The sequence below is a fragment of the Thalassophryne amazonica genome, chromosome 14 (genome assembly GCF_902500255.1).
Source record: "Thalassophryne amazonica chromosome 14, fThaAma1.1, whole genome shotgun sequence".
NCBI classification, from domain to species: domain Eukaryota; kingdom Metazoa; phylum Chordata; class Actinopteri; order Batrachoidiformes; family Batrachoididae; genus Thalassophryne; species Thalassophryne amazonica.
In genome coordinates this window covers 31,215,130-31,228,306 of record NC_047116.1, presented here as the reverse complement: position 1 = coordinate 31,228,306, position 13,177 = coordinate 31,215,130, and the positions used below count along the sequence as shown (strand labels likewise).

Sequence of the window (13,177 nt, the reverse complement as noted above, 5' to 3'; positions counted from 1 at the left end):
TTTTTGATAAGGAAAAACACTGGGGAGGCACACAGGAGACCAAATGTTTTGCCTTCAAAATGCTTCTCATGAACTCTGCATATGGTCAAGACAATCCCCCCCCCCCAAGTAAAACAGGAAATGAGCAAAGTTCAAAAGGTTGAAATCACTGCTCCAACTGTGTAGATGGAGGAAAAGTCATTGACGTACAGTAGACAGTTTTCTTTCCTCATCCCTAAACAGTTCCATCACAAAGCCGCTGTTGTGCACGTGTGAAGACTGAGGGACATCACGATACCCTCATGATAATATTGTGGTGGTTTCCACAAAGAAGATGGAATCTGTAATGAGTCACAACATGTTTGCGATTCATGAGAACAGCTCTATTTTGGATGCTCACGTTGTGTACAAAATTGCACTGACTTTTGTGTGTGTTGAGTAGAGCAGCGAAATTGCTCACAATAGAGAAACTAATGTTGACAACACAGGTGACAGAATTCCTAGAAATGTATAATAAAATGTGGCTTTCCATTTTTCTATCAAAAAAATAATAAAGTTTGAAGTGCAGCTAATGATATGGCTAATGCCAGCAATATGTCACTGATGCAAAGCAGAAGCAATGTACAGTGTAACACCACTGACAGCACTGGAAAACACCTGTGTAGACCAATGACGCACACTGGTCTGCTGGAAATACTGCTCGACTGACTTGTATTAGCTGTAGAGAAGGTGGCTCAATGGGATAAGAAGTTACGCTTACCAAAATGTAGACCAGGAGTTGATTCCCTGTCTCGTTACCTGTCTGTATCCTTGGATAAGAAGACAAATCAACTGCATTGTCGCAGTTCAGCCAGGTGTAGAAGAGTACCGGTGTCGCAGACCGAACGGTCCGCCCCTAAAAATCGATCCGCCTTTTGCATTTGCGCATGCGTCATTTCGGACCACAGCAGCACATGTGAGATGGAGTCTCTTCACCCAAAGTAATCAAATGGATTAATGGGATTATTAGCCATCAGGTGATAAAGGTGAAACCTCTTAAATCATTCTAAAGTCAGTTTTATGCAGAAACGAGGCCATTTTAAGCAGAAATGAGGCGAAATTCCGTGACGCTTTGAAATGTCTGATGCGCAGTGAACGCATCAGCTAGCAGCTCGTTTAGCCGCAGCGCTCTGATCACTTCCGTCGCCTTTTACAATGAAATAATGCTGAATTTATGTTAAAATAATTGTTGTACAAAAGCTTCAGATATCTGTCGTTGAGATAGATAATGAATGGAGTGCAGTTTGAAGCAGAAACGAGGTGCTAATCCGTGAACCACGTCATCACCGTGTCATCAGGGGGGACCAATTTTTAGGGGAACCGTTCGGTCTGCGACACTGGCCTTGGTAGTAACTTGCGTTGGCCTGGCATCCCGTCCAGGAGGAGTCATAAACTCTCATTCACTTTATGCTACAGAATCCAGGAATAAAAAATGCAGGCCTCGGGGCATGCTTCTTTTTCTAGTGCTAGCTCAAAATGTGGCATAGCAATGCTACACCTACATTTGAAAGCACCAAGCATGCAGAGAAAATAATGCATGGGTCTTATACAGTGAATTTCTCAAACAATCTTATACATAGTGATTTCCATGAAAAGGAGCCGTGACCAATCCGAATGAAAAATGACTTCTTCACAGTGTTGCCAAAAATGAGGTGAAGTCATGTCACTAGTAACTCTCTGAAATGTCACTAAAAAGGTGCTAGATTATGTAATGACATAATCACATCTAATTTGCATATGGTGGGAAGACAAAATATTTATATGTATATAGACTGTGGTCTCACAGCAAGGAAGTTTTGGGATCACTTCCCACCTGGTCTTTCGGTGTGGAGTTTGCACAACCCAGTCTCACGGCAGTTCGTGGTGGCATTGCGAAAAGTACATTAACCTATGGGTTTTCGTGACAGGGGCACAAAATATGGGTTGACAGGGGTATGGGGGGTTATGGTTAGGTTTAGGGGAGGGGACATACGCTATAGTTATGGTTAGAGTTAACAGAAGGGGAGGGGCGGATTAGAAATTGCAAAATGAACAAAAAAACGTGCCCCTGTCACCAAAAAAAAAAAAAAAAAACAAAAACGTGAGGCTGGGCTGAGTTTGCATGTTCTCCACGTGAACACGTGGGTCTCCTCGGGGTATCCCATCTCTCACCCTATTATTGGTGGGATAGACTCCAACTAGTTGCTAGATAGGATTTTAGTCGCTAGGGAAAGTCAAACAGTGGTCAACTCTAGCAGCAAAGTTTGTTGGACCTTTGGCTGAGTATCTGCCTAGTTTAATGGATATGGCATTAGGTGGTCTTAAAACATCTTGTTAACATTCCAACAATAGATCAAGGGATAACAGAATAGTACTGCTGCACAGTGGGAGATACACATTAAGAAATTATAATATTGTCATGTTTAATTAAAAATTTATATATATATATATATATATATATATATATATATATATATATATATATATATATATGTGTGTGTGTGTGTGTGTGTGTGTGTGTGTGTGTGTGTGTGTGTGTGTGTGTGTGTAAAACTTTAAGAAATACCTAAAGAAGTGCTGTTTGTGTTTTATTTTGGTTCTATTCACCTCCATCTTATAATTATAATAACTTAATTAACCACAGACAGTTGTAACCCCTACTTTAATCCACGTTACACATCAGGCTGATTGTACCACAAAGAGGGTCTTTTATTAATACTCAGACTGTAACTGCTGACAGTTGGGAAAATCCTTTGACAGTTGAGCCTACATACCTCATACCAGAGCTGCTTGGCTGCGATCCATCATCATCCATGACCAAACCCAACGGTTTATCAAAATCCCTGCGACTTTTCACAAACAAACAAAACCCACACCTCATTTTTAGCAGCGGTTTTAGGCTGACCAGCTGTTTTCAAGTGATGCAAGCGGGAGAATCCAATGAAATATGGGCGAATCCCACATGAGGTCATAGATCTTTTTTCCGTCTTCATTTTTGAAAAACTGTTTAAGCTGTTTACTGTCACAACTTACCATGTCTGCAGTCGACCTTGTCAAATTCCATCAGTGTTTGGAAGGAGAAAAAAAAAATCCAGTGTCAGTTGTTATTTTCTCCAAAAAGAGAGTTTGGAGAGCAAAAAAAAGATCCATATGGAGTCTGAAGCTCCGCGGTTTGCGCGCTCTTACGCGCAGCGCTCCGTGTTGGCGCACTGGCTGCCTGGGTGTTTTCGCTTGTCTTTAAACGTTGCGGTCTGACATGTCGAAAACACTCCTGGCAGGCGAGACAACAACAACTTTTCTATGCACATCCGAGACGTCAGCCCACTTTTACCTTCTGTCCTTGGTGATGGAAGGGGAGGATGTCAAATCCGACCCGACGGTCAGCTTTACGCATCTTAAACAGCTACAGTTACAGGCCTTTTTTATTATTATTATGTTTTATGAGTAACTTCAGTGTGGTAAATTCAACATTCTTCAGTCTACCGTGTTGTACTTCCTTCCAGAGTGATTGCTTGTTTTCCTACAGCGACATCTTCTGGCCGATTTTGGTACTTTACAACTTTGAGACGCTCATTATCCAGAATAAAAATAATACCAGGAGTAAAATAAATAGACTAACAGCCAAACAAAGATGCCAATAATAATAATAATAATAATTAAAAAAAAAAATTGTGGTCGGATTGTTGAAGTATAGTGTGCGACTTGGTGAGGAAGTTGAACTCTTATTTTCTCCATACAGAATCAACTGTTGGGGCAATGACACATGAGAGCCAGGGGTCATATTTCCTAATTTTTTAAGCTGATTAAAGGTTAACATCTATTTTGTACCATTTATCCAGACCCAGATCACAGTGGTTATTGGACAACCTTCAAGTGATCAAGTAGGATCACTTATGATCCCAACCAAATATATGTGCTTTGTGATCATTTTTAATTTGGAAACTAGGAGGGCTAGGATCTAGAACTAGGATCAAGAAGTTTCTGGCTCAGGACCTGACCCAGAAAAAGTATGTTGTGGTTCTCCATCTTTTGCATTCTGAGAAACTAACATTTCTCCAGAATGTGTGAAGTTTTGATTCACTGGGTGGAATGTTGAGAAATGTTGGTTTCAAGGTTCAAGGTTACTTTATTTGTACCAAAAGGTAAATTTGGTTTGGCAGTGAGTCACTACATTCATAACAATCACATAAACACATAAATACAGATAAAAATACAATAAATATAATAAAAATACAATGAGCAGTGCAAGTACAGGCCAATAGCATGGCACCTAGAAGAAAGTCACAATGTGCGCAGCAGGAATAAAAGTGCTCTTGTAGCGCTTAGTTCTGCTGAAAGGAGCTTTATACCTCCGTCCTGAAGGGAGCAGTTCAAACTGATCAAAAAGAGGATGTGAGGCGTCCTTCAGAACTGCCTCAGCCAATCTCTGAACCTGCCTCATGTACAGAGAGGCTGGATACAGCTGAGATTCTCCTCCAATGATTTTGCTCACCCATTTTACAATCTGATTCACACTGTTTTTGTTTTTAACTGACAAATTTCCAAACCATGACACCAGACAGAAAGATAAAACAGATTCAATATAACAACGATAAAACATAGTTAACAATGATTTCTCAATGTGAAAGGATGCCAGTTTTCTAAGACAGAACAAGCGCTGATGTCCTCTTTTGCACACCACAATTAGACTCAAAGGTGAGTTTGTCATCAATGACAGTACCCAGATATTTATAGGTGCTCACAGTTTCTACAGCCTGACCTTTTAGGAGAGTTGCTCCATGTTTGTGGGCACCCTTCCTAAAGTCAGTGACCATATCTTTAGTCTTCAATACATTCATCTGTAGGAAAGACTTCTCCCACCAGTCCAAGAAATCATCTACAACAGGACCGTGGCCAGCCTCATTGTCCTGTAGCAGACAATAAGTGTCATCTGCATACTTAAGAATAGTTCTCTCATCCCTCCAACTTCTGCAGAGATCAGTGTATAAAATGTACAAAAGTGGAGAGATAGCACTGCCTTGTGGTGACCCAGTGGAGGACTGGGTCTGATCACACAAGACCCCAGTTTTGGACCCAAAACTGATCCCTGAGGTACACCACAGGTGATATTGTAACATAATGATTTATAGTAACCTATCTGTACAAATTTTTGTTTGCTTGTTAAATAGCATTTCAACTAGTTTAGCACTGCTCCCTGATGCCATTCCTTTCCATTTTTTGATAAATATATTGTGGTTAATGGTGTCAATGCTTTTTAAATCTATGAAGATTCCGTTGAGTACATTTTAATTTCTGTTCTGTTTGTGATTTCTTTTCAGAGTACAATCAGCGCAAGTGAAGCTGAACTCTTGGTTCTGAATTCATACTGAGTGTCTGCTAAAAAAAAATGTATTTACCAGTTTAGATGAGCAGTGAGGAGTTTTCTCATATCTTGGAGAACTGACAAAGTAGAGAAACAGGCCTGTAATTTGTACAATGGTGTCTGTCCCCAGTTTTTATAACAGAATTATTTCAGTAGTTTTCATTTTGTTGAGAAATGTACGAGTTTGAAAAGACAGATTACAGATTTAAGTTAATGGTTTAGCGATTTCTTCAGTGACTTTCTTAATCACTATCATGTCAATGTCATTCCAATCAGTAACATTTGTGAATATATTGTCAATTAATGTTGCACAATGTGTTGTTCTTCTACTGCGTCTGGTGATTGTTGGATACAAAGCCAAACTGAACATGATATTTATGAACTCCTCAGTTGTTTTATGTTGCCTTAACCCTCAAGCAACAGAGTGGGGTCATTTATGGCCCGGGCATATATTTTTGTGCACCATTTGTCTAATTTTAATCGTCAAAAAGTTTCCTACCATGAATTTGTCAATCTATTTGTCTTGCATTGCATTTGTTGATAGAATTTTGCAAGGATTGACCAGTAGCTCATGATTGTCAGAAAGTATGACTGATGGGTTCATTGAGATTTGTATTAAAGTATTGGCATATGTGCTCATCACCGGTTCTGCTATATTTGATGCTATAATTCATTCATTCATTCATTCATCTTCCACCGCTTAGTCCAATTATGGGTCGCGGGGGGCTGGAGCCTATCCCAGCAGCCATAGAGCGCGAGGCGGGTACACCCAGGACAGGATGCCAGTCTGTCACAGGGCCACAAACAGACAAACAAACACAGGCACACCCACACACACACCTACTGACAATTTAAAGATTCCAATCCACCTAACCCGCATGTCTTTGGATGTGGGAGGAAACCGGAGCACCCGGAGGAAACCCACGCAAACACGGGGAGAACATGCAAACTCCACACAGAAAGGCCACGGGAATTGAACCCACAACCTTCTTGCTGTGAGGCAACAGTGCTAACCACTAATCCACCATGCTGCCCGATGCTATAATTATCCTACCATATTACTCGCTAAAATAGCTTGGTCGCTTTAGGGGTAAATAGGTATATTGAAGTCACCACAGATAAAACTATTTTTTTGACTCTTATTTGTAAATGTTGTCTTGGTCCACTCCTGAAATATGTCCACATTAGATCCAGGTACATACAACTCACAATGATATTTTTTCTTTTTTCCATAGTTATTTCCACCGTAACACAAATCATAGTCCATGGGGACTCCTGTCTGATCTCATCCGTCAACCTGTCTATCACCACTTGTTTGCAGTGGTGATGGACAGGTTGACGGATGAGATCAGACAGGAGTCCCCCATAGGACTATGATGTTTGCAGATGACATTGTGATCTGTAGTGAGAGTAGAGAGCAAGTGAGTCTAGTCTGCAGAAGTGGAGATATGCTTTGGAGAAAAGGGGAATGAAAGTCAGTAGAAACAAGACTGAGTACATGTGTGTGAATGGGAGGGAGCCCAGTGGAATCTACAAGGAGTAGAAGTGGTGAAAGTAGATGAGTTTAAATATTTGGGGTCAACTGTTCAAAGTAATGGAGAGTGTAGTAAAGAGGTGAAGAAGAGAGTGCAGGCAGGGTGGAGTGGGTGGAGAAAGGTGGCAGGAGTGATTTGTGACCGAAGAATATCAGCAAGAGTGAAGGGGAAAGTTTACAAAACAGTAGTGAGACCAGCTATGTTGTACGGTTTAGAGACAGTGGCACTAACAAAAAGACAGGAGGCAGAGCTGGAGGTGGCAGAGCTGAAGATGTTGAGATTCTCTTTGGGAGTGACAAGAATGGACAAGATTAGGAATGACCAAATCAGAGGGACAGCTCAGGTGGGACGGTTTGGAGACAAAGACAGAGAGGTGAGATTGAGATGGTTTGGACATGTGCAGAGGAGGGACCAGGGTATATAGGGAGAAGGATGCTGAGGATGGAGCCACCAGGCAGGAGGAGAAGAGGGAGGCCAAAGAGGAGGTTCATGGATGTGCTGAGAGAGGACATGCAGGTGGTTGGTGTGACAGAGGAAGATACAGAGGACAAGGTGAGATGGAAATGATTGATCTGCTGTGGCGACCCCTAACGGGAACAGCCGAAAGACAAAGAAGATTTCCACCGTAACACACTCCAGCACATCATCCACCACTTTTGTCATGTTTTCCACCATCTTGCATTTCATTTTTTTTTTTTTTTTTTTGTCACATACAATTGCCACACCCCCATTGGTTTGTTGGCTCAGTTCCTTTGGTGGCAGCACGGTACTGTTACCTCACAGTGCTCACTTCCCACTTGTGGCCTTTCCGTGTGGAGTTTGCATGTTTTCCCCATGTTTGCGTGGGTTCCCTCCTGGTGTTCTGCTTCCTCCCGCATCCAAAGACATGCAGGTTAGGTGAACTGGACACTTTAAATTGACTGTAGGTGTGCATGCGGGTGTGGTTGTGTCTATATGTGGCCCTGCGATAGACTGGCGTTCCCTCATGGCATTACCTCATGCCCTATGACTACTGGGATATGTAGGCTCCAGCTCCCCCGCCCCCCATGACCCTTAACTGGAGTAAGCGGGCATTGAAAATGAATGAATGAATGTATCCAGACAGTTCAAAGTCCACTCCTTTATCAGAGCTAATCCAGGTTTCTGATATTGCAATTATTTTAAATGAGTTTTGAAATTGTTCAGATCATCTCTGATGCGGTAGAAGTTGGCATGAAGGCTTCTGCAGTTAAAGTGGATCACTGATGAAAATTTATGATCTGATTAAGGTAGAAGCTCTGACAGTTACTATGATGATGATGATGATGATGATGGTTAAAATGTCAGAACCATTAACAGGAAAGAAACCTAGTAACAGAGCTGCTTTAGAGGCAGCTATGAAATGAACAAATGTTCAGCATTGATTAATTTGTTACAAGCTGAGTGACCTCGCCAAGTTTGTCAATGTTGCAATGAAGTGAAAGAGGCAGTGTCAACATGAGGGTTGATACCAAGACAACTAAATGACACTCTGTAAGTACATGACCTGGGCCAACTGCAAATATAACAGACATCAGACTCAACAATTAAATTAAATGCACATATGGTCTTCTGTTTGGCTTTTTAAAAATACCTGCTGGAATTTTCTGAAACTCTTTGGTGAATGTGTGTTGTAGCTGTGATGTTGTCGCTATCACAGCTATTAAAAAAAAAGAGGACAAAAATTTTATTTTTTGTATAATTCATATTAATAACCTATAATAATATACATAATTTGTAGAAATGACACATAGCATGCTGCAAAAATGTCCAATAATGCTTACAAAACCAAATGTGCTTTGTACAAGTGATGGGTAAGTGCCCGATATGTTTTGTCCTTGCATTGAGTTAGTCTGCCATGAGACATGAATGAGACATTATGTCTCTGTGCATTGAATAATTCATTACCATTTTCAGTATACCCACCTGTGATAAAAGCTACAACTGTCAACAAACCACCTTAGGTCCTGGACAACAACTACTCAGGCACACAACCACTCCATCCCCATCTCTTCAAAGTAACCATACAATCATCTCATATCTGCCACAGCCAGTTTAAATGTGAGTGTCTATTGGCCTTCTCCAGCCACTGGTGTCCTCAATACTGAGACACCTGCATGATGGATCATGCCTGGAGAGTCACACCACATGACAAAATGTCATAACTGATGTTCCCTCCCAATGCAGTTGGTACAGTGCAATTGCTCCAAATGTATTTTCATCTGCCTTAAATAACCATCACATGTATTCTGACAAAAAAAATTGTAATGCAACGTCCGAAAAAGGAATACACAGCAATTCATACATATTTTTGAGCCCAAATTTATTCATATCAAGCTTTTTACTTTGGACAAAATGATTATATTGTATTGTCCAGTACTGACTTAAAATGTGAACACTGTTCCAGGCTATATAACTACATAATGTAGTGGTATGGGTCAAATAAAACCCTCTAAGTAAACCATTTCTTGTCACCCACCGACTAGGTGAAAATATGATTAGAAATGTTTGATAGCAGCGACTGTATGGATGTACAAGTATGCATATTCACCTCAATATATGTAAGAAACTTTCTTGAATGACTGATGATTATACATTCAGTGTCTTACCTTAGCACTTGTTTTGACGGTGCAGCTCAGCACTAGTCAGTTACATGTGGATTTTTTTGATGAGGAGCTCATTCTGCTGCTTACATTTGCTAACTAATGTTTGGCACTTTGCTGTACAGTATAATCCTCGTAATCTCTCTCTGTTTGCTGCAAAACTTATTTTCCTACAAGAATAAATGTCCTCATTTTATTACTAATAACATTATTAGTATTATTACTACAATTCTTTTTAAAAACCATTAGTCATGTTACATTCATGACTAGTGGAGCTGTGCAGTGTTGCATTTAAGGATGAAGGGTTCAAACACTGAACTGGGGGGAAACGGGTGCTTGTTATATGATAACAAGCATTGGTCGAAAACAATGTGTACAACTCAGTGGCTACACATCGGGTTATTTGGATATAACAAAAGGAGTCCCCCAAGCATCAATTTTAGGACTTACTTTGTTCACCATTTACATAAACAACCTGGGTCATGGTCTCAAAGATGCAGCAATGCATCTTTATGCTGATGATTCTGTGATATACTGTCATTCCAAATCCATTGATTGTGTTTTTGAAAACTTGCAGTCTTCTTTTGACAGTATTCAGTCCCAACATTCACATCTTGGATAATATTGAATGCAGATAAGACCAAAGATATGTTTTTTGCTAATAGGTGGAAGGATCCCTTACCTTTTTCCACAATTATATCCAAACAAGGACAGGTCATCGAATTTGTAACAACTTATAAATACCTAGGGGTGCAGATTGATGATGCTTTGACCTTCAAGGGACATTTTGAAAACCTTCTGAAAAAGTTAAAAATTAAACTTGGATTTTTTTTTTTTTTTTATCGAAACAAGTTATGTTTGTCGCATCAGGCCAGAAAGCAGCTGGTGTCTGCTACCTTTATAAGTGTTTTGGACTATGGAGATGTTGTCTACATGAATGCCTGTGACAGTTCTCTGCGCATGTTAGACACTATGTATCATGGAGCTCTTAGATTCATTACAGACAGTAAATTCTCTACTCACCACTGCACCCTGTATGTATTCACTGGTAAAGTGGCCCTCATCGCCCATGTAGGCTTTTACACTGATATTTATTCATTTATAAATCCATACTCCATCTGGTGCCATTTACTTGTCAATGTTATTTTATACCACAGGACTATTGCAGCCTTTGTTGCCAGACTTTATTTTTTTAATGTCCCTGCAGTGTGCACAGAGCTGGGGATAAAGGCTTTTTCCTTCTCAGCCTTTCCACCTGGAATGCAGTTTCAACAAGACCTGAAGTTGTCCAGTCTGGTCATATGGGAGAATTTAGAGTTTTAATAAAATATTTAGAGAATGGTCCATAGGAAATTGTTGTTGTTTTAGTTAGATATTTTATTAATGCTGTTGTATTTGTGAGATTCTATCCAATGGTTGTAATACTGTTTTTGGAAATGTTGTCATTGTATATGTGACACAGGTCTCTCTTGCAAATGGGGCATTGAGTCTCAAGGGACTGCCTGATAAATAAAGAATAAATCAAATAAAATAAAATAAAATAAAATGATACACGAAGGCTAACGCCAAGAACTCAGCAGCATGAAGCTTTCTGTTGCTGTGCCCTAAGTCACGACTACCTCCAGCTGCTGTTTCACATCATCATCTCAGTATATATGTATGAATGTCACTATACTGCAGCTGAGTTATGAAGGATTTTAATCCTTACCTATGATTTTGGATCCAACACACAGAAATATTAACCCCTTCGGGCAGATTAATAAAATATATTAATTAAAATATATTTTATTTCCATATTAATATTTAAATATTTAATATTTAACTAAGTAATTTGTATGTAATAAATTTTTTTTATATGACAAATTCCCATTTACTTTTTTAGATAATTTTAATATAAACCTACCAAATAAACCTTGCATGATGCATATTCATTACTGTAAGAAATCCTATTTATTTGAAATGCATAATCCTCAGCTTTATGTATTTAGTATTAATAAAATATAATTATTCTAAATCAATAATAATGACAGTATTTATTTAAAATACATAAAGTATATTGTTTGAATTGCATAATAATTATGTTACCTATACAAGATAAATGGCATAGGTAACATAATTACTATGCAATTCAAACAATATACTTTATGTATTTTAAATAAATACTGTCATTATTATTGATTTAGAGTAATTATATTTTATTAATACTAAATACATAAAGCTGAGGATTATGCATTTCAAATGAATAGGATTTATTACCGTAATGAAAATGCATCATATAAGGTTTAGCTGGTAGGTTTGTATTAAAATGATCTAAAAAAAGTAAATGGGAATTAGTCATGTAATAAAATTACATAAATCTTAAAAGTTAGGGTTAAATATTTCTGTGAGTGAATGATGGAATTGGTTTAAATTACAGGATTCACCTTCTTGTCTCCACAGCACCTTTTTGAGGATGGATTAATATTGCCCCTTCATCATTGTTGAACTTGAATATAGTAAAAGAAGTGAATCATGCAGAAAATCATCCTGCAGTGCAATGAAATCATTTCAGCCAAACCAACCTGCTAAGCCATTTTCAGCAGGAGATGGTCACTGGTTTAATTCCTCTCGGTGTCAAACTCACATTTGTCTGCTAGGACAAGTTTGCAAAAAAAAAAAAAAAGTACAGTACAGTGTGTTGTAAAAATTGTCAACAGCGCCACTAGAGGGCGGTGTACACTGAGTGTAACAATTAAAAAGCTGCAAATTTGTTTCAAGTTGTTTTCACAGGATTGCATTGGTCTGAAAAAAAAGGTTACGTGTAAAACATTTTAACAAACTAAATATTAGAAGCTTCTTCTAGTGATGTCATAATTACAGTGATCTTAACAAGAGCCAAATTATTTTTGTTGTTGTTCTTGAAACTATTTCACAGTATTACAGGGCCGTATATAGGAATGTGAAAGGGGGGATTGAAATCCTTGAGTTGGGGGTCCAGTGGGCCGCAGGGCCCCCGGTGGGGTCGAGGGGCAACGCCTTCGTGGGGGGCTCAGGGGGCTTTTTGAGGATTTCGAGGGGTAAAAAGCTACATAAATTTCATTTGAAACCCAAAATGTATCATTTTAGGAAATACATTTTTATATACAAATAGTCCTTGCTTGGGACTGGATCAGTTGCCATAAGAACCACCCAGGAAGAACCAAGATAACATTAATGCAAACTTTATACCTGCTCGTCGGTTGCAAATGACGCAACCGACAGGCGTGAAAAAACTCACGCATGCGCACGAAGGTTCAAGCTTGGCTGATGCAAGCGCACATGATTCAAATCCATATAGTTTTTGCAAAAAATAAAAAGGTTGGATAGTTTTCTAACAAACCTTGTATTTAGCGATATTAATATCGCGTTTACATTATGAATATGTACGTATATGTACGTTATATATTAAAATAGCGGTATTTAATTTGGCGACCTTGTTTAACTCTCGAAATTCGCATACTAAATCCCACGCGAATATTTGCACCTTTACAGTATTTGCCATAGGAAGGAGAAGCTCCCTTTATTTCTCAGCTTATACATACAAACATGTTTTTACAAACCAGACAAGTGTAATTGTGTGTCTACATGGGTATTTACAAGCCTACTAATCTGTTTGATATCAGAGGAGGATAGGGACCAGGGAG

General features: G+C 39.1%; 1 protein-coding gene across 1 annotated transcript in view; it reads right to left on the bottom strand.

Moving 5' to 3' along the window:
• cobll1b (cordon-bleu WH2 repeat protein-like 1b) overlaps nucleotides 1–2,900 on the bottom strand; it is a 59,065-nt gene extending 56,165 nt beyond the window's left edge. The window contains 1 exon segment of the mRNA XM_034186018.1: nucleotides 2,772–2,900. Within this exon segment, the coding sequence (XP_034041909.1) occupies nucleotides 2,772–2,878 (107 nt within the window). The 5' untranslated portion in view covers nucleotides 2,879–2,900.
• Between the last annotated feature and the right edge of the window lie 10,277 nt (nucleotides 2,901–13,177).